At 43.9% G+C, this 21480-nt stretch overlaps 1 protein-coding gene across 9 annotated transcripts in view; it reads left to right on the top strand.

Annotated features, from left to right (window-relative positions):
* spag9b (sperm associated antigen 9b) overlaps positions 1-20519 on the top strand; it is a 49517-nt gene extending 28998 nt beyond the window's left edge. For 2 of the 9 annotated variants that reach the window (XM_075456776.1, XM_075456778.1), the window contains 25 exons: positions 818-965; positions 3197-3608; positions 3702-3795; positions 4096-4220; positions 4720-4777; positions 5493-5645; positions 5736-5793; positions 5931-6061; positions 6255-6311; positions 7275-7454; positions 12178-12304; positions 12446-12535; positions 12691-12852; positions 12948-13119; positions 13218-13406; positions 13500-13656; positions 14051-14179; positions 14262-14342; positions 14428-14495; positions 14599-14747; positions 14837-15008; positions 15139-15252; positions 15478-15654; positions 16908-17039; positions 17122-20519. In XM_075456776.1, coding sequence (XP_075312891.1) covers positions 818-965; positions 3197-3608; positions 3702-3795; positions 4096-4220; positions 4720-4777; positions 5493-5645; positions 5736-5793; positions 5931-6061; positions 6255-6311; positions 7275-7454; positions 12178-12304; positions 12446-12535; positions 12691-12852; positions 12948-13119; positions 13218-13406; positions 13500-13656; positions 14051-14179; positions 14262-14342; positions 14428-14495; positions 14599-14747; positions 14837-15008; positions 15139-15252; positions 15478-15654; positions 16908-17039; positions 17122-17237 — 3451 coding nt within the window. In that variant the 3' untranslated portion in view covers positions 17238-20519. Of the gene's footprint in view, positions 1-817; positions 966-2320; positions 2402-2782; positions 2810-3196; positions 3609-3701; positions 3796-4095; positions 4221-4719; positions 4778-5492; positions 5646-5735; positions 5794-5930; positions 6062-6254; positions 6313-7272; positions 7455-12177; positions 12305-12445; positions 12536-12690; positions 12853-12947; positions 13120-13217; positions 13407-13499; positions 13657-14050; positions 14180-14261; positions 14343-14427; positions 14496-14598; positions 14748-14836; positions 15009-15138; positions 15253-15474; positions 15655-16907; positions 17040-17121 lie in introns of all 9 variants that reach the window. The other 7 variants (XM_075456773.1, XM_075456772.1, XM_075456771.1 and 4 more) reach the window with 7 other exon arrangements.
* The last annotated feature ends 961 nt before the right edge of the window (positions 20520-21480 follow it).

Here is a 21480-nt window from a genome sequence, read left to right as displayed (position 1 = left end):
AATGTGAGACATCTTACTACTTCCTGAGTTTGATGACAAAAAAACTGGGGAGGGGCAGCAGAAGTCTGGAGAGGTAAGTCAGATGGAGGAACAGCTCACAGCTGATTATGTTGATTAACTACAGGTCGGTAAAGTGATGGGGTATTTTAAAAAAAGAGCACCTTAGAGAGTCTCAGAAGTAAAGACTGGCAGAGGTTCAGCAATTTGTTAAAAAAAATTGTGTCAACAAATTGCAGAGCAATTTCAGAATAATGTTGCTCAACTCAAGATTGGAAACACTTTTATTATTCCGTCATCTCCAGTACTTAATATTATCATAAGAGTCAATCAGAAGGCGCGTCTGTGCTCAAGGGACACAACCCAAAATCAGTGTTGAATGCTTGTGATCTTCAGGCCCTCAGGTGGCGCTGCATTAAATACAGACATGATTCACAGCCATGTGAACATGATAAAAAAAAAAAAAAACAGTGTCTTCTCTGGACCAAAGCTCATTTAAAATGGTTTTGGTTAATGCGGTTTGTAAATTACAGACTGCGTTCCAGCTGTGATACAATCGGGGTTGTATGTGCTTTGTGTAAAACGAACCGACATCTAATGAGCTAACAGGCGGAGGGAAACGTCAAACTTACTTAAAATTGGCATTTATGTTGTGATTATTTCAGCATATGGACACTCAGATCTGCCGGTTCGGCGTTAGTCTTTTACTTTTTATCCTCTTTGGTAAAGTGTAGCTTCTATGAAAAGGTGTTTGGTAGTTTCTTTGTTTTAAAGATGTCACTCTTGAGTCATTCTTCCTTTGGATTCTCCCTGTCTCCAGGAAGGAGCGGCCCATCTCCATGGGCATATTCCAGCTTCCTGGGACTGATGGTATGACCCCTGACTTCCACAGGGGGCCCGTTGACACCCCATCTGAACCATGGAGATTCAACAACCTCAGCCACCCACGCTCCAACACGAGCCTAAAGGTAGGATTCTGCTGAGAGTTCTTAATTCAAAGTCAAATACTCGTCCTGATATCAGCGGGTATAAAGTGTAAAGTCACTGAGCTTCCCACGGATCCAGGAGGTGACATCATCCCCCTGTTTACTAAAGAGGTTGTGGAAACAAAATGCAAACAGTTAATGCCAGCAAAACACCAAAGAAAGAGTACATTTCTATTCAGAGAGAAAGGATTGCTCAGTGTGTCCAGAATTCTTAGCAGTTTGTGTGTGTGTGTGTGTGTGTGTGTGTGTGTGTGTGTTTGTGTTGTGGTGGCTCGGAGCCCAGGAAGCAGGGGAAGTGGTACCATTCTGGGGCCTGCCTTTCACCTCAAGGGAGGGTGGAAAGGACACAGTGTCTTCACATTGTTGCTGTTGGAGACCATCCGTCCAACAAGGCTTCTTCATGAATATTAATGAACTTCTAATAAGTATTCATTTGTAGTATTTACACTAGTACAGGGTCACATGTGCATGGTAAGGTTTGGGAAAATGAGTTGACTTTTAGAACCTGAGACTGTTCAGTGTTGAATAAAGTGGCTGCAGCTTGATGTTGGTGTTGAGCTCTGCGCCTCTGCACACCATCACACCCATAGTGTTCTACTGTACCGTCAGACATTTTCCAAAGATTTACCTTTACTGAGCCCTTCCTTCTCACCAGGCTCAGTGTCGCGTGTGTTAGTGTGTGTGTTCATGTGGGAATGTTTTATATTGGGGAAGGGCCGAGGTAGGCAGGGTAACAGCGCTCCACTCCAGTTGGCCTCCCAGTGCTACTATAACAACAATAGTGTGACGCCAGCATGTGGTGCAGAAGGCAGTTTGAGAAATCCTCACTGAAGAGAAAACAAATCATTTGGTTTCAGAAAGCTGTGAAGTGTGCTACAGCCAGTGTGCTTCTCAAGGTGACAGAGGGATCCAAACAGATGCTTTGCTTTTGTCCTGATTGATTCTTTTCCATCAGCACTTTGTTATTTATAGAGCAGAGGTGATGGGTGCTAACAGGAAATAAGGGAGGCAGGGTTGGGATCTCTGGATGCCGCAGTGGAAGCAGAGAGAGAGCCCCACAGTGTTAGATTGATGCTGTAAATGCCAGTTCACCTTTTCACCAAGCAGTTCACATTCTGTGCTTCAGAGCGTCACAAATGGAGTTCCTCACTACAGTTTTTTAACGGACTTTAGGTTTTTCTCCTAAAAAAATTGTAACACTCTGAAATTAAGTAACAATACAAAATCTTACTCCAATAAGTTACTGTTTTTTTTTTTTTTTTTGCTTTGAAGTTTTCTGTGATTGATTTGACTTCTTTTGTCCTCTGATTAATGAGCACGGTCTTCAATATCCTCAGTTTACGGAAGTGTTTTCCCCGGTCAGAGTGGGCTGCGGAAGCTCACAGGAGAATTTCCCCGGTCGGCAGGCTGAGCCGCAGGTAGACCCGATTCTCATGGAGAGACGATAACATCCGTATCCACCAAACTAACCATGTTCTGCTGTAGTTGAGCTGAAGAATGTGTGTGATTTACATCAGATTGTGCTTCCTGGTGTGTTCAGTGCATGATGCTCACCTGTTCAACTTAAACAATAACGTGGTGAAACGCAAACTTCAGCGGTTTTAATGATTTTTTTCTTTTAATGATTTAATGAGTTATTTGGTCCACGGTTGTGCTGTTGGACGTTTTGAGTTGGTTCTGTGGACTTCAGCGCACAAGGTCAAACCAAGTTGTTTCAGAACCAAGTTGGCATGTTGTGTTACGATTTGTGTCATGTTTTGCATATAATGTTGCGTTATTTCCCCTGGAATTGTTCTCAGGCCTGGTCAAATGCACCGACAAAACAGGTGAGTAAGATGGTCTTTGGTCAGCAGACGGTTTGTCCTTTTTAGATTTGCTTGCAGCTACTTGTTGTGCAGTAATTTAGAGGACCTCTGACACATCGCAGCCCATTTGAAGCTTTCCTAGCAACGACACAAAGGTTTAATTTAGGAGCCGCCTGGAGGCTCCCAAACATGTCCCTGAAAATTGTTTTTCCCAATAAAAGAAGAACAAATGGGACCTCCAGACCTAAAGAATTTGAGGGGAAAACACAGCCGTGTTTCATGTTGGATTTATTGATGATGTGAGGATAATGTATAAGCTTTGCTGGGTCATAACTTTCCCAGCTGAAAATGAATGAATTTGCATTCCTCTGTGTGTCCTGACCCTCACCTCTTTCCCTTCACCATCAGGATGAACTAGCCCACGCGCACCGTGGAAGCTCCAAGTCCAGCACACCAACCAATCAGGGAAGTGTTTCCAAAAGCGGGAATGACGGAAGGTCCAAAGCCAACACTCCCTTGTCTTCTCAGGGTGGTACCTCAAAATCAAACACGCCTACAACGCCCGGCAGTAGTTCTCAGCCCACGACGCCACTGTCTCCTCGTGATATGTCCAGTCTTGGAGAAGGGCCTGCCTCTTCTACATCGCCGTTGACTGCAGGCTCAGATGTTGCCATGGAGTCCCGTCTACAGGGACAGGAAGCTTCAGATGGGCTCAGCAAGAATCTGGACAGGAAGAGTGGCAAACCAGAGGGTAGTAAGAACATATCAGCAGTGCAGGAAGGACAGCAGGAGTCTGCCACTACACCTCTGAAAAGTGACGGTCAGTACTGCAGTTACATCCCCCCGTCTGTTGCTTCTGTAGGACCAGTAGTACTGAAAAAAGCCTAAAGTGTCTCTCTGCGGGCTGTTCTAGATGGAACAGATGATGCAGAGAAGACTGAGGTGCAGGCTATCATAGAGTCAACTCCAGAACTGGACATGGACCTCGATGGCTGCAGAGGAACAAGGTACAGGACTGACTTTGGATGTCAGCAAAGGAGAAAAGTGAACTCAACCACAACAGTAATTTTGGGGGTTGAAAGGCCAAGAAGTGCATTTGTTTGATTCATTTTTAGGTGGATTTATCCACATCAACACTGTAACTGGAACACAACTTTCTGCTGTTTGCCCACATTTTTGTCAGATCCCAGCTGGTATGAATCGGTTGGAAAGGGTAAAAGCAAATGCAAAGTTTGGTAATATGCTTATTTTGCCCTTGTGCTAATCATGCTTTTCCCTCTCCTGTTTGCCATATCCTCCCCGTGCAGCACACCAACTAAAGCTGGTGTAGAGAATCTAGCATTTGACCGCAACACTGACTCTCTCTTTGAGGAGCTGTCGTCTGCAGGAAACGACCTCATTGGAGACGTGGATGAAGGAGCCGACCTGCTGGGTAAGAATCTGTCATGACTTACAGTTTGGTCATTGCTTTTTTTTTTTTTTTTTTACACAAACATTTCTCTCCTCTCTTGAATTCTCTGAATTGTCTTGCCTTTGGCTGTCGGCTCAATGCGGATCAGCATTTTTGACATCTATTGACCAGCTCGGTGTCGTCTTCACTTCTGTCCCTTCCATTGTAGCTCTTGTTATAGGTGCCTAGAATACATTACTGACACCATAGTATTGTAAAAGACAGTGAAACTGTTGATTAGGAATGTTCAAATGAGGCAATTTAACCAACAGTTTAATAAACCTCTCTGATCATTCTTTGCATGACTCAGACTACAACTTTTTAGGTAAGACGGAGAGTGTTGTGCAACTATTTAGGACAGTTTATATTGAAACATGTAATGGCATTGTTTGAATTGATGGATTTTCTCATTTGATAATAGAGCAGAGGATGGGATCACGAAGCTTCCTTTTTCCTTTCTTTCATTTCTGATCACTTTTAGGTATGGGTCGGGAAGTTGAACACCTCATCCAAGAGAACACCCAGCTGCTGGAGACCAAGTTAGTGTTCTTCATAACTTTTCTCATAGGAACGAAGGACCTTAACATGAAAGAAACAATATCCTCACTGTCGACTGAGTGCAAAACACCAGCGTTGTGTTGATGTTCTCCGTTTCTGGATTCTTGTGTTTAATTAGTTTCAAAAGACTGTATCTATGAATAACAAACTATTCTCGCTTAAGAACATTTCTGTCATCTAAGCACACACAGCAGTATCCACAAGCCAAATTTAAACCAGGCTCCCACAGTTTGACCACAGTTACTGATGACTCCTGCTGCTGAGTCGGATTACTTCCCTTCTGGCCTGCTGGACTGGACTGTGGAACAAGATTATTCAATCAAAGGACAGGAGTGATGATGGCACGACATGTTTCATATTAAAACTAAAACGGTTGAATTGAGGATCACAAATGTCTTTCCTTTTCCAATGTTAAGAAACAGGACACTGCTGCCATCTTGTGGTTAATGTAGGAGCTGCGTGAACATGTTCATCTACAGCAGGACTGTCCTGCAGGTTTTAGATGTTGCCCTGCTTCATCTCACCTGATGCAGATCAAGACATCATTTACAGGCTTGTGCAGAACTTAACAATCTGTTGAAGAGATCCATTTAATCTGAATCAGGTGTGTTGAAGCAGGGCAACATCTAAAACCTGCAGGACAGTGGCCCTCGAGGACATCCCTGAACTACAGTAAGCATGCGTATCTGTTTACAGAAACGCTCTGAATGTGGTGAAGAACGACCTGATTGCTCAAGTGGACGATTTGTCGTGTGAGAAGGAGGTTCTGCGAGGAGAGCTGGATGCTGTCAGTCAGGCCAAGACCAAACTGGAGGAGAGGAACAAAGAATTAGAAGAGGAGCTCAAGAAGTGAGTTGGTCTCAAAGTCGGTGCTCATCAGTTGACAAATTGCATCTGGACGTACACTGTTAAGAGGCTTGGTTGGGTGCTCTGTTGCAGAGTTAAAGCAGAACTGGAAGATGTCAAACACAAGGTCAGGAACGACAACGAGGATGATGTGAGTCCACGACACTCTTTGTGTGTGCTTTAGATAGTCTTGTTGGAATTGAAGCTGAAAATGTTTTTAAGATGTTTAAGAAGCTTCAAGTGTGAGCAGCTCCAAGTGAAAGTTATTCAAATGTGTTTGACCTGCAGAGTGACGTGCCTACAGCCCAGAGGAAGCGCTTCACCAGGGTGGAGATGGCCAGAGTCCTGATGGAGAGGAACCAGTATAAGGAGAGGCTGATGGAGCTGCAGGAAGCTGTCAGATGGACAGAAATGATCCGGTGATTCAGCAGAAACCGTGTTGATAGCAGTTATTCACCTGCGAACCAGACATTTGTTAACATTGGTTTCATGGGTCTCATGTACACACACACAGAAGATTAAAATAATGCTAAAACACAAGCGGGCTGTCGGAAGGTTTAAGTAGGAATGCAGGTGCCGTAAAATTAGATTTAGTTTCTTTTCCATTTTCAGGGCTTCAAAGGAGAATCCATCTCTTCCAGAGAAGAAGAAATCCAGCCTCTGGCAATTGTAAGTTCTTCTTTTCTTTTCTTTTGAGCTCTAACTATCAACTTCCTTTGTCATTTATGTCTTTTTTTGTTGCTTTTCTTTTGATGTGCGGTACTTTTCTCCAGGATGTAGGTAAAGTTGGTTTGAAATGGAATGTTTTCATGCCAATAACAAACTCTTAGTTGAGATCAGAGACAACGGCTCTCCTCTGCTGTCAGATGAGTCTTTGAATGTTTGGCTAAAAAAAATAAAGGAAGTTGTAAACAGCTAACTTGGCAGAGGCCTCTTTATCCATGCTCTCCTTTGTCGAGTTTTCTAAGGAATGAGTTTGGTTTGGTTTGAAGAGGGTTGTTTCTTGAGGCAGGACGAGGAGGAGCCCATCTGCTAAAACTCTACCATCTCTGCCCTGTTTGTGTGTGTCCCTCAACATTCTGCCTGATGCTGTGGTGTCTGCAGGAGGTGTGTTGGGATGGGAGGGAACGCAGTATGAGGGGTTTTTGTTCTTAACAGTGCTTATTTTGTGTTTGTAAAGAACACACCAGCTACAAAGTTTAGATGGTGAAACAATAGCTGCTGTATGTAAAACGTTAAATACCTGCACTTACTGTAGAAAAATGGGGAATTTAAGTTTCTTTGCGTCAAGCCTGGTCTGCTCTGTGTTGCTCACTAACCTCCTAGTCAGTGCATATAATTAACCTGTAATCTCTGCTCTCTGAGTGGACAGCCACTCAAAGTTTCATTAGGTCAGGGCAGGTTAATGGGAATATGTGTCTCAGTATATTCAGCTTAAGTATCTGGATGAAAGCTAGCAGCTAGCATGGTGTGTAGCATGGGAAAGGAACCCTTTTATCCTTAAATGTCTCTGCTGCTGGAGCTACTGCTTGTGTCCACTCCTCTATATGTTTGTCTGTGTGCTTTCCCCCCGCCCCCCTTTCCCTCCTTTTTTTTTTTTTCTTTCCGACTTCCCCGCCCTTACACCTCCAGTTTCAGCCGTTTGTTTAGCTCGTCGGGTGGAGCAAACAAGAAGCCGGCGGTGGAGGCCCCCGTGAACGTCAAGTACAACGCACCCACCTCTCAGATTCAGCCATCCGTCAAGAAGAAGAGCAGCACCCTGCAGCAGCTGCCCAGTGACAAGAGCAAAGCATTTGATTTCCTCAATGAGGAGTAAGTGTGGATGCATGCCGAAGGGGCTTCGACACGTTAGCTCAGATACCTTTTTGGTCTGTTGACTGAAAATGGAAAAAAAAAGTCCAGTTATGTAAGAGTTTTCTTTAAAGTGTGTGGTATTTCAACTGGACATCACTGACTTCTGTTTAAGTCTAGTTGAGCTGCAAAAAGCTCTAATTTCTGTACAGATTAATTTTTCATTTGATTTTACTCTCATATAACTACCTGTTTGCAGGATCCTACAGGTGACCTTTGCAGAAACAAACCAATCATATCACATAGAATAGGAAAACAAATGATTCACCCCCCCAGTGGGAGAAATTCAAATTAGTCAAGTAGCTCAAATTATTATTATTATTATTATTATTATTATTTAATATTTACAATGTAGGCCGTAAGGTGAACCCCGTTTTCGTTTAGGCTCGCTCCGTGCTCTCCGAACTACATGCCCGTTCGCTGATAAAAATGACAAAGTTATTTTGCACATATAAAAAAAGTTACGCGTCACAGAATCCTGTACTTTTTTTAAACCGAGACGTTTTCTGAAGAAATATTTTCCGCAGGGCTGAATGACGATTTTGACGTTACAAGACACCACGTGACCGCGCTGGACCAATCACGTTGCCGATTTACGACAACAAACTGGAAAAATGACAACCTGCCAGGTGCTGTCAAATCTAACCTACAGAAAGGAATCTCGCAAAATATCATTTTAAAGTGAACATAAAATAATAATTATCAACGATAATGCTCATTCATGTATTTCTGAATTGAGCCAAATAAATTCGAAATAGTGCTTTATTTACAGCACGAAGCACAATTATGCAAGTGACCTTTCATGTTGTCATTTTGATCAATTAATGGAATTCCAATAATTATTGATAACCATCCACGTGTTTGTAACGTGGGCTAAATTGATTCCAAACAGTGCTTTATTTATAGTACAAACAACTATTGTGCAAGTGGATGATAAGGTTACCTTTTCATGTTGTCATTTTTTATTAATGAATGGAAATAATTCTAATTATCAATGATAAGGACCATTCAGGTTTTCATTTACTGATGTATTCACTAATAACTATACAACACATAAAAAAGTCAAAACAAGTAGGGGAAACACATCAACCGGCATAAACTTATATACATATATACATAACCATAATAAAAGGAATGATACAAATGGAATAGAATAGAATAGAGGTAAAAAAAAAACACGCGCGCACACACACACTATTCCCCCCTGTCAGTGTCAGGGCAGCTGTCATCTTCTTTATCCTCTGTTTCCTTTGTGGTGTTTGAACAGCTGGAATACCTGCACAAGTCTGTACAACAGAGTCCTGCAGAGAAACAGGAGCATCTCTTTGTCTCACAGGCACTCCCTCTGCAACCACAGTGTATGACATGTAAAACAGGGGCTGGATTTCTTGTCATCCATGTCACTTCAAGATTTCCATCTTCCAGATGCCAACCATGTCCAGTGGGAGATGGAGCGCCAATCTTTTGCTTTACACATGACCTCATTATTTTAGCCTGATAATTTGCCCTTTTGCAGTGCTGGTGGAGGGCATCACTTATTGGGGGGGATAGATAATTCTGGCAAGGCTGATGATGCCATACAGAAAGCTTTGTACCTAGCCTCATTGATGTTTTCTGCGGTTGGCTGATCGTACAAATGGCATACATATTTGCAAAGTAATGCAAATGTAGAGTGGTCCAAGTTAAATTCAGTCCCCAGATTTCTGAAAGCCTTCAGGTAGACATCTTTCTCGCATGCCACAGCAAATGTCTTCTTTTTGCCTTGTGGAGTCACACCCAGTGAATGTATGGATCCCAATCAAGGCTGAACACACACTGGCTCCGAGAGCTGATGACACCTTGGTAATGTCCATTATGCGTGTTCTGTTGCCCGTCCCTGTGAAAAAGTACAAGCTGCATGGCAATTCTTTCTGCAGACTCACAGCAATGACTGCTACATCAGTGTCAGGGCTCTTAATAATGAGTCTTATGTTCCTGTGCAGCATGTTGTGCATGCAAAAACACCCTTGTGTCACATTCTTCGTGGTCACACTGCAGGTCTTCCACAGCATGAACAGACTGCACACCTTCCAGTACAGTCACACAGTGACATTGGTGTTGATGTGCTATGTACAAGCTGAGGTTTCTTCCCACTGCTGTAAGATCAGCATGTGGCCACGCATCGTATAAGAACTCAGCAAGTGCTTCTTTATTTGTTCCTTCTGATTCCTTCCATTCCACCTTGTGCAGGTGAAATTTCCTCATGAAATTTCCTCATGCTTAACAGAAGATATGTGCATGTAACAAATCTTTCGGTCGAAATTTCGTCTTCTTCGGTACTGCTGGATGATCGCGCTGCCACTGCGGTGCTGTTTCTGTTTACCAGCTCAGCTGACATTCCAGCTATCCGATTCGTCCATTCTGATGAGGTCTCAACCGTGGCACCTCTCGCAAGCCAAACTGTTATTACGCCTGCCGAATATGTACATACGCCTTGCCAGGGACTAGTTATTCCTTTAAACGTTGCGAACTAAAAAAGTACTGTGTTCTGAGCGGCGAAACTTTTTTTTAAACCTCAACATAACTCAATCTTTTTATGAGCTGAAGCGTGTTTGGTACGAAGAGCGTGGAACAAGCCTGGTGTTCTGAAGGAGTTTTCGAGGTTCACCTTACGGCCTAATGATTGCATATTAGAACAATAACAACAATAATAATGGTTATAAATTAATACATAAATAAATTAATTTGAGAAAAACATCAAAGTCAGCAGTCACTGTTATAAAGCCTTCTGGCTGTGGGGACAAAGGACCTCCTGAAGCTTTCAGTCCTGCAGCCTCTCACTGCAGCTGCTCCTCTGTCCTGTCAGGATGCTGTGGAGAGGATGTTTATTGTTCTCCAAAACAGAATACAATTTCCTCCTCATCCATTGCTCCACCACAGCACTGAGAGGGTCCAGCCTTCTGCCTACAACAGAACCAGCCTTTTTCACCAGTTTGTCCAGGCGCCTACAGTTTCTGTCTGTAGTGCAACTCCCCCAGCAGACAGCAGCATAGAACAGTGCACTCTCAATGATAGTGTGATAAAACATGCACATCATATCACTGCAGACATTGAAGGACCTGAGCCGTCTCAGGAAAAAGAGACGGCTCTGGCCCCTCCTGTACACTGCATCTATGTTGTCAGACCACTCCAGTTTATTATCCAGCACCACCCCCAGGTATTTGCAGGTCTGAACAGTCTCTATCTCCCCTCCACCAATGCAGACTGACTGGTATGGAGTTTTAGATCTCCTGAAGTCCACCACCAGCTCTTTGGTTTTGGTGGTGTTCAGGAGCAAACAGTTATTTTTGCTCCAGTCAGTAAAGGCCTCCACAAGGTCCCTGTACTCCTTCTCCTGTCCACCATGCACACATGCCACAACAGCCGTATCATCAGAATACTTCTGAATGTGGCAGGACTCTGAGTTGTACCTGAAGTCTGATGTGTACAGGGTGAAAAGAAAAGGAGCCAAAACAGTGCCCTGCGGAGCCCCAGTACTGCATTCCAGTGTTCCAGAAACACATTTCCCCATCCTGACATACTGTGGTCTGGCAGTCAGATAGTCTATAATCCACGATGTCAGGGAGGGGGCCACACCCATACCTAGAAGCTTGTCTTTCAGTATGGGAGGCCGTATGGTGTTGAAGGCTCTGGAGAAGTCAAAGAACATGATTCTCACATATGAACCAGGTACATCCAGAGAAGCATTTGCCCGATGCAGCATGTACAGAATCGCGTCTTCCACTCCTATATGTTTCTGGTAGGCAAACTGGAGGGGGTCAAGAGCCTCAGCAACCTGCAATCTCATGCGATGAACAAGGAGTCTCTCCAAGGTCTTTATGATATGAGATGTCAAAGCCATATATATATATGGAACTGAAACGCACCATTTAATTATCAGATATCAAGATGAAACCTCCACAGCTGATTATTACATGGCGGCATTACTAAAAAATTTGCAAATGGATAGATTTGCTTTAATGTTCAGTAGAGTAGAATAATGTGTATTATGAAAATGTTTCCCACTTTTTTTTTTTTTTTTAAGTATTTTTTTGGGGCTTTTTATGCCTTTAATGATAGGACAGTTGGAGAGAGACAGGAAGCAGGGGGCAGAGAGAGGGGGAAGACATGCAGCAAAGGGCCGCTCGGTGCGGGACTCGAACCGGGGCCAGCTGCAGCGAGGACTGCAGCCTCTGAACATGGGGTGGCTGCTTAACCCACTACGCCACCGACCGCCCCGTTTCCCACTATTTTAATAGAATCTTTAAGAAGCAAAACATTCCTAACTTAACAAAATGACCAACAATTTAAAAAAGCCCAGGGGGAGATGGTCATAGAAATAGTTTGTGTCCAATCAACGGGCTAAAATTGACCTCAGTGAACCTCAGTGCAGTGGTACAGAGGACAGAAAAAGAAGAAAGAAGAAAACAGAAAAAAGTAGAGGAAAAAAGCCGAAAACACAAACAAAACCAAAGTAAGCTAAAAGAAATTGAAATGAAGGAATCAGATATTTGTTACAGCTTATGTTGAATCGATGTGACTTGTAAGAATGCATTAAAAAAAAAAAAAAAGCATTTTTTTCCCTCTATTTTTCATTGTAATAGTAAAAGACTGTTTCACTCAATTTTAGACTTGATTGTGAGTGAGCTGTTGCTTTGTCCCGCAGACAGCCAGCCGAACACGTGTCCAGACGCAAGCAGAAGAGGGCTCAGTACCAGCAGGTCAAAGCCCACGTCCAGAAGGAGGATGGCCGAGTGCAGGCGTACGGCTGGAGTTTGCCCAAGAAACACAAAGTAGGACCCCGAGCACCAAAATGTCTTCAGCAGCACTTTCTGTGTACCCACTGTGTTGTTGTGTATGAAGTGGAATTACTCTGCATGTAAGCTACAGCAGGAGTGAGCCATAACACTACTGCTCCATCTTGGACTTTTCAGGCCAATGGTGGTCAGATGGAGAGCAAGATGAAGAATCTCCCCGTTCCCGTCTTCCTCAGACCATTGGATGAGAAAGATGCTTCTATGAAGGTGTTTCCTGAGATCAATTTTCAAGTTGCTTGTTTATTTTTGGCCAGTGTGACTGATGTTGGCGAGTAACCAGATGTCGCAGTCAAAAGCTACCGTCTGTCTTCTACTAAAACATTGGTGTGTTATGGTATTTGACTCGTGTGTCCTTGCTTCAGCTGTGGTGTGCTGCTGGTGTGAACTTATCTGGGGGGAAAACCAGAGATGGAGGTTCAATAGTGGGAGCCAGTGTGTTTTACAGCGACGTGTCGGGCCCAGAGAGCCCGAAAAGGAAGATGGGATCTCAGAGTAGCCTGGAAAAACTCGATCAAGAGCTTAAGGTATACACACACAACTTTGCATGTGGGGATATGAATCAAAACCTAAATGGCAGAGAAGGATTAAAAATTCAGCTTTGATTTTGTCGTCTGTGCAGGAGCAGCAGAAGGAGCTGCAGCACCAGGACGAGCTGTCATCACTGGTGTGGATTTGCACCAGCACCCAGTCCACTTCTAAAGTTGTAGTCATTGACGCCAACCAGCCTGGGAACATCCTGGAGAGCTTCTTTCTTTGTGACTCGCATGTTCTTTGCATCTCTAGTGTTCCAGGTCAGTGAATGAATATGAAAAAATTCAAATATCTCGAGTTCAGCGGCACTCTGTGGGATTTCTCTGTTAACTCCCTTATGTGGGATGTTAATGTTCAGGGGCGAGAGAGACAGACTACCCAGCCGGAGAGGAAGTATGTCCAAACTCTGAGGCCGGAGCAGTGGGAGATGGCAGCCTGACGGCTGACAGTAGCAGCTCAGTAGGCGACGGCGTTCTCGGGGGCATCACAGTGGTGGGCTGCGAAGCTGAGGGAGCAACAGCTGTTCCCCAGACAGCAGAGTGTCCAGGTAAAAAGCAAGAAGAGCTGTCAGGATCCCAGATGATCAGCCTCTGCTCACTGACCCGTTTATCTGCTACGCTTCTAATCATCCTCCCTGCAGAATCCAGACCAGCAGAGGAAGCCACAGAGGCCACAGAGACCAGCCCAGGACCCGCTGACCACAGAGAAAGCCTGAGAGGAGTCTTTATGGAACACGTCTTCACAGATCCGCTCGGAGCCAAGCAGGCAGGAGAGACTCCAGCTAATTACAATCAGAGGTAGCACAATGCTACTGTAAAGTCTCAGTATGTCATCACAGCCATGAACAAAGTGCAGAGCTCCCAAATTCAGTTACAGTGAAACCATTTACTGTTTGATAAACCATGACAATGCATGCGAGTCATTGCTGCAAAATAAATCCCAGTTTTTAGTTCCCATGTAGAGACACAAGAGAGGAAAGATAGACTGCGATGCAGTGCCCACCACCTCCTCTGTGAAAGCAGCTTTACCCTCAGAGGAGGAGCTGGAGAATGTGATGTCATATCTGTACAAAATACAATAAAACAATCTGCAGTTGGTAAAACGGGGACTTTCTAAACCCAACTTCAGACTGATGCATGAACAGACATGCAAACAGTAATACTCTGCCTTTAAACGGTTTCCTATGAGCAGGGAGAGTGATCTGCTGAAAGACGGAGTGAGTTCAAACCCCAACGCCGAGGATCAGGACCTGATGATAGAAGAGGCTCAGAAGATGAGCAGCGTTCTGCCCACTATGTGGCTGGGGGCGCAGAACGGACAGTGAGTCGCCCCACATCCACATTTACATGACCGTACTTCTGGAAATCCTCCATTGGATGATTAATTACACGTTTGATCCTAGTGTGTACGTGCACTCCTCTGTGGCTCACTGGAAGAGGTGTCTCCATTCGATAAAGCTGAAGGAGTCTGTGCTCGGCATTGTGTGAGTTCATCTAAACGCACGGCTGCTGTGGTGGCTCTACGTTACGCTCGTGTTGTAAGCTTGTTTAAACGCATCTCTCCCACAGACACGTTAAAGGACGTGTACTGGTCAGTCTGTCCGATGGCACGTTAGCCATTTTCCACAGAGGAGTAGGTGAGGACCCCCCCCCCCCCCCCTCCTGTTAAACTGTACACACTATCCAGCTGATGAAGCTGAGTCATTGTGAGCATGCATGTCCGTTTGTTGGCCTCCTCAGATGGACAGTGGGACCTGACTAACTACCATCTGTTAGATTTGGGGAGGCCGCACCACTCCATTCGCTGCATGACTGTAGTCCACGACAAGGTGTGGTGTGGCTACAGGAACAAGATCTATGTGGTGCAGCCTAAAGCCATGAAGATAGAGGTAAAGGAAGATTTAGCATCGCTGCGGTTTATTGCCATTGGCTGGTTTCTTTCTTTTTCTGAAGCTTTTTGCCTTTGTGTCCTCTGCAGAAATCTTTTGATGCCCACCCCCGGAAGGACAGTCAGGTGCGTCAGCTGGCCTGGCACGGTGATGGGATCTGGGTGTCCATCAGGCTGGACTCCACTCTCAGGCTGTTCCACGCTCACACCTACCAGCACCTCCAGGACGTCGACATCGAGCCCTACGTCAGCAAGATGCTCGGTCAGTTCACTCTCTACAGGCATCTACAGTGTGTTCTTTCAGATAAAAAACTTTAGTTTAACAGGGTTTGGCAGACTTCTATCTTGATATCGTCTATTTTTTTGGAATGTCATGTATGACTTCCCAACAGGTACGGGCAAACTGGGCTTCTCCTTTGTGAGGATCACGGCTCTCATGGTGTCATGTAATCGCCTGTGGATTGGGACTGGTAATGGAGTCATCATCTCCATCCCTCTGACAGACGGTAAGTGCAAGAACTGGAGTCACTTCTTCTTATGTCTATTTATCTATGTTAGCTGCCTTTTTATGTTAAACATTGTTAAATTCAGGTGTATTAAAGATAACAAATCAAACTGAAAATTATTTATCAAGGTGTTTAAATAGGGTGCATTGCCATTTTAAAGGTGTATTTCTCACAGTGAGCGTTCTGATGTGTCACTCTCACACTCCTGCACTGTTCTATTAGCAGCCAACAAGGCAACAAAGGCAACGGGTAACCTTCCTGGAGGTGTGGTTCGTGTGTACGGGGACGACAGCGGGGACAAAGTTACAGCTGGGACCTTTGTTCCCTACTGCTCCATGGCTCACGCTCAGCTCTGTTTCCACGGTCACCGGGATGCAGTCAAGTTCTTCACCGCAGTTCCAGGCAAGTGAATTTAGGCTTTTGAAGGCAGCTGGAGTCTTGCAAGATCCCGATAGTCTGAAGCAGTCTGCTCCCTGCACTGGCAGCTGGTGGATGGATCATCCGATCACCTGCTAAGAATTCATTTAAAGCACCTGTACTTCTTCAGTGGCGATCGGAGAACTTCTCAGGCTTGTTGTTGTTTTTGTTTAAAAATTAAAGTTTATACTTTACTGAATTTGGGAGAAACAGTTGGTTCTCTGCTAGAGATGAGCAGAGGTGGGTAGAGTAGCCAAAAATTGTACTCAAGTAAAAGTACTGTTACTTCAGAATAATATGACTCAAGTAAAAGTAAAAAGTAGTGATCCAAATAATTACTTGAGTAAGAGTAAAAAAGTGCTCAGTGAAAAAACTACTCAAGTACTGAGTAACTGTTGAGTAACGTCTGATTTATTTGTTAACACAAGCATTCAATCAGACAGACAAAAATACTAAATAATCATCTTTAGGCAAATTAGAGTTCATCCAATTGATAAAATAAATTAAAATGAATTAATTAATTACAAAATAGCTTAAATTAAAATAATCCAGGTAAATTCAAGAACTTCAATAAAAAATAAAAGAGACTTATGAAATGTTTAAAACATATGTAACCCATATGTAACCTAAAAAACAAACATTCACCTATCCATGGGGGGAAAAACGAGTTTAGGAAACTTAGCGCTACATGTTTCCTCAAGTTAGATGTTGAGTTTCTGCTGAAATGTGCGTTTGTTTTGGTTGACACAGAAGACACATAATGTAGCTGCTGTTTCTCACTCTTTGTAAGGTAAACATGCTTTCAGTATGAGGCCTCGTCTGCGTCTTCATTTCCCACCGCTGGTTCTGACATTTTTCATCTGTTTCTTTCTTTGTTTGCTACGACTGCTAATGCTAAAGCTAACCCGTCCCGCCGCTGAGATTGAGTATGGTCACGTGACCAGACTGCACGGCTGCGTCTGATTGGTGGAACACAGTCAGGTGGTAGAGCCTTTGGCGGAAGTCTCTCTCTCTGTCAGAATAAAACATTAAAATGAGGCGTACGCGGGGGGATAAAAATAATGAGGCGTAGAATACCAAAGAGGTAAGAAGAAAAGTAACCAGCTCATTGTAGCCTAATGTAGCGGAGTAGGAGGACAGCTTCTGCTGCACACATCTACTCAAGTAAAAGTAAAAAGTATAGAGATTTAAAACTGAAGTATTTTGCTTTTATTTATTGTTTGTGTCTTTGCTTTCAGGTCATGCAGGTCCGTCTCCATCCAGCGGAGGAGAGGCAGCCGGAGACCGGACCTCAGACCCCACAACTCAGGAGGGAAGCAAGTCCATGTTGGTGATGAGCGGAGGAGAAGGCTACATTGACTTCAGAATGGGTGAGTTTACTTCAACTGATGGCAACAGAAGAGTAATGAGTGATTGTGGAGGACAGCATGTGCCAACTGTGCGTGTCTGCAGGCGATGAGGACGGCGAGGCGGAGGAGGCGGAGGATGTCCCCATGAAACTGCACCCGCTCCTGGCTAAAGCTGAGCGCAGCCACCTCATCGTCTGGCAGGTCCTCAATGAGGACTGAGCACAGACATGTTGAGGTCTGATTTGCATTCTCACTCAAACAGCTGCCACGGAGGAGGCGTTTAGGGCGACGCCCCTCTTATGGCAAAAGTTTAATCAGCACTTATTTTTGCTTCCTCAGTCCTGAACAATGAGAGAAATAAGCAACGACTGCTCTGAAAACGTTTTCTCAGCAATAACCTTGGATGCATGTTTTTCTTTTTTCTTTTTTTTCTATGGATTTGAAACAATCTGGTGTAATGCCTCATAATATTTTAACTTGATTTGAGGTGAAGCTGTCCTTGGGGACAGCACCTTTATGTCTTCTTTGCTCAGCGAAAATACAGGTCATTTTCCTCCTGACATTTGCAGGCTTCCTACGCTTGAATCAGCTCTACTGTTGCCCTTTAAGAATGTAAGATGGACCGACTTCCAGGAGCCAATCATGGGAGTCAGTATCGAATCCTTTCCTCTGTTTATGGTTTTTCATCCTTTCAGAACTTTGAATTTGAAAGACAAGCAGTTCAATCAGTCTCCAGTTGTTTTGTGTCGAATACGCCTCATATCGGTCCAGTTAGCATCTGTTCACGCAGAGGGTTTTAAATTTAAAAACAAAGTAGTGGTGAGAGCCCAGTTTGTGGCTCTAAGATTAGCTTTATGTTAACGTCACAGAGCTACACGCAGTTTTCCTAAAAATGTCACACAAAAGCAATGCCTGTCCTTTAAAAAACGAAAATAAACTTAATTCAGCACCTGCAACAGGTCACGCTTCCCAGTGAAATATCTCAACATCCAGGTGATTGGCTCAGAACTTCCCATAAATATTCTTAGTCGAAGAGCCCTGCCAGGTTAACCTTTAAGACCTTTTAATTGGAATCATGAAACAATTGTCTGTTTTTTTTTTTTGACAAAGATTTAAACAGACCAAATTTACAATAGTTTCTGATCATTTCTTGACCAGGTGATTATTTTTCAGAAAATCCCATCTCTAATACTTTACCTGACTTTATTGGAAGGCATGAGAGGTACAAACTGGAGCTTTAGTGTAATCACTGTGCTACTGACCTTCTTAAAGCTGGGGTAGGCAGTCAGGATGCTCCTGGTGTTTAGTTTCCAGGTCCAAAAGTAAAGAAACTTCCAAAATGGTGTATAATGGAATCAGCGAGGTTAATGGTTCGCAGCAGCCGTGTTCAAATGATGTCATGTGGGTTAGCAGGTGGCTAGCTGTAGCAGTGCTAACACCAGCAGCTGTCTTTCCTTGCAGGTGGAGGTCCACATGCCTGCACGGAATGTAGTTGCACATTTATCCGTTTATCTTGATGCAGCCCACAAACAACTCGATTTTAGTTTGGTTGATCGAAGCAGCCAAAACGAGACGAGATGTCACCTGTGGCTCTTTACAGTACCGTTAGCATGATGAAAAAAAAGGCCATCTTTAAGGTTTCATTGGGCAAAAGATGCCAGATTTAACCGTTTGACATTTTGTGATTGAAGTGGTCTGAGAGGAAATCCGACCTGCCACCTCCTCTTGGCTCTGTTTTCAGGCCAACAGCCGACACATTGGCCAGTATCGGGTCTTTTTTAGCGAGCTTCTTATCCACAAATGCTAATGTTTGTGCATGTTCCCTCAGAAGGTGGAAAGTCCTGAGGGAAGAATTCATATTGCAGTGTTATGAATTTGCAATCTAGAACCCTGATGACAAATCATTTAGTAATGACTCTGAATAATGAACACATGTTGAGCTATCTGTCCTCTTCTGGACCAGCGATGACGTCATTGTCCTTCCAACTGTAAAAGTGCTGTTTTGTTTGGTTCCACGGTGCGAGTAGATGGATCACCATGTTGCTCATAGTTTGGCCCTCCTGTAGCGTTTGGCAGTGTATGACGGCCCCTGCGTTCCTCTGGTGGCAGACTGCAGCTGTAAGATGGGGGCTGTAGTCTCCTTTGCCTTTTCCACGCATCTGCTCACCCCAGCTTTAACTCCAGGACAGGCAAACCGTTAATGATGAAACACAAAGTATTGATTCTCTAAAGTCTTTTCTTCTTTAAGTTTGTAGACCATAGACTTGTGTTTCATGAACACATTTTCTCCCCTCTACTCCCACCCTGTAGACACTTTAAGAAATGCCTTAGGTATCAAGGTTGGAAAGGACCGGGGTGAAGGCTTTTCAAGTGCGATAAGAGTATTTATATTTTCTCTAAAGAATGTTCCATTTGCTACCAAAGGTTGAAGAGAGATAGTTAGCCACTGGCTGGAATAATACTTTTTTTTGTAAGACAAATCCTACTTTAATGATGAGATCTATTTTTAGACTTTCATATTTGGAGAATAGAAATATTTTCGAGGTGTGAGAGAACGTGTTGGAGCAGTTACCGTGAGATGATGAAACAAGCAGCCTTACTGCAGGTTCCATAAACAGCCATCACTAATCATTGTCTTGACAGTTTAAGGTCAAAAATCCGACACGGACATGTTTGATGTCGCAGCGCTGCTCTGCTCCCTTTGTACAAGCCCGTGGATGTTATTTGACAAAAACCCCTCCTGATGGCAAACTTTGCTGTTTTTATGAGCTTTTATGCATAATATCTATTTTTTAGAGTGTCCTCACAGAGTAGAGTGCAAAAAAAATGTTGTTCTGGGTGTAATTGGGACGTTTGTGTCTGGCCTGTGTAGTACACTGCACTCATGTTATTTTCTTTTTGCCTTGGTTTCTTTGTATTGAACAGTATCAGAAGGCCTGTCCTCATCGCGCAAGAGTGTGTGTTCAAGTGTGTGTGCGCCTTCTCTCCAGGAGAGAAGAGAAATATTATTGCAGTTTAGCCATTTCAGTATTTATTGACAACGATTGAGCCTTTGCAATTGAGAATGTATCTTTGTATATTGAATATATCTGATTATATGTGTATGAAACCTGAAGATGGTGTTGGGTTTATCGTCTTTATAACAGTTGTTCCCGTTGGAACGATGCTTTGGATTTGCAGAGGGGAAACTTACCCAGGTATGCACCCCGTGTCTGAGGAGAGGAGGGAATGTGGGGTTACACATGTAGAGATCCTGCTGCCTGTCCACATGCAGTCGGCTTCATTTCCAGTGTGGGAAATAAAGTCCAACTCAACTCCAGGCTGGGACTTGGCAGCTTCCATCCTATCACAGCACAGCCTCAGACCCCTCCTCAGACCGCCACCACACGCTCTGTAGTCCCCCCCCCCCTCCTCTGCAGTACACACACCATCTTGTACTTCCGCAGCATCTCTGGCCTTACTCATTTCTAACAATCAATTAAAGCGACTTTTGTGGGCAAACCTTTTGGCTGCTTGTTATATTTCTGAAATGTGTTTTTACTAATGCGTGTAGGTTTTTGCTCGGCTGCAGTCGAGTAACATGAGCAGCTGCAGAATTTCATCCCACTGGTTCAGCATCTTTTCAAAAGCTGTGTGAGTTATACAGTCGGGGAGCCAGCAGGAAGTCAACTTCAGTCGCAGAAAGATGCTAAAGCACATGCACAGTAGCATTTGGATGAAATATGGGAGACATTATTTAAAATTAGTATCTCATTCTTGCAAACATCCACGGGCCAGGATCCTTGAACCAGACGGAGAGAAGTGGCTGTAGGTACGCACATCAGCTGAGGATGCATACACTTCCCTCTGCCAACACTTGATGGCGGGCTTGGCTTTGAGTCTTCAATGTTTTCCCTGTGACTTTATCAGGACAGAGGCACCCCTCCCCTGTCTGTGATTGGTCCACCACTGTTCTATTCAGGGCCCTGGTTTCAGCATGTTGAATGGACCGAGCGTGTGCTCAGCAAGCTAAAGGACAGAGAGGCTTTAATCTCTTCCCCCGTTCTGAAATCAATGCCCGGCTGTCATGGATCACAGTCAGTGGAGTAAGAGGTTAAGTAATATATGTACGCCGGTGTTTTTTTAAATGTATTTATTTTTTTTATTTAACTGCTCATCGCACTACAGGCATCAACAACTTTTGTATAAAAGATTAAACATTCAATAATAAGCCGATTGTGCAACAATGTTGGATGAACACGTTAAAAACACTGAGGGAAAAGAGCTTCCTGCCACTGAATTACTGCTCCCAAAGCATCATGGGACTAAGGAGAGCTGACATTTGATCCACAATGTGATTACTATAAAGAACGAGATACTAAGTTAGTTGCATTATTCTTTATAGATTCAATTCAGAACAAATTTTTCCAATTAAGATTGGTGTGTCTGTGTGTGTGTTTGTGATGGGACTTCTTACAGCAAG

Source organism: Odontesthes bonariensis, chromosome 23, assembly GCF_027942865.1.
Source record: "Odontesthes bonariensis isolate fOdoBon6 chromosome 23, fOdoBon6.hap1, whole genome shotgun sequence".
Lineage (NCBI taxonomy): Eukaryota > Metazoa > Chordata > Actinopteri > Atheriniformes > Atherinopsidae > Odontesthes > Odontesthes bonariensis.
Note: the sequence above shows the minus strand (reverse complement) of the source record. Positions and strands in the feature narration are given on the sequence as shown.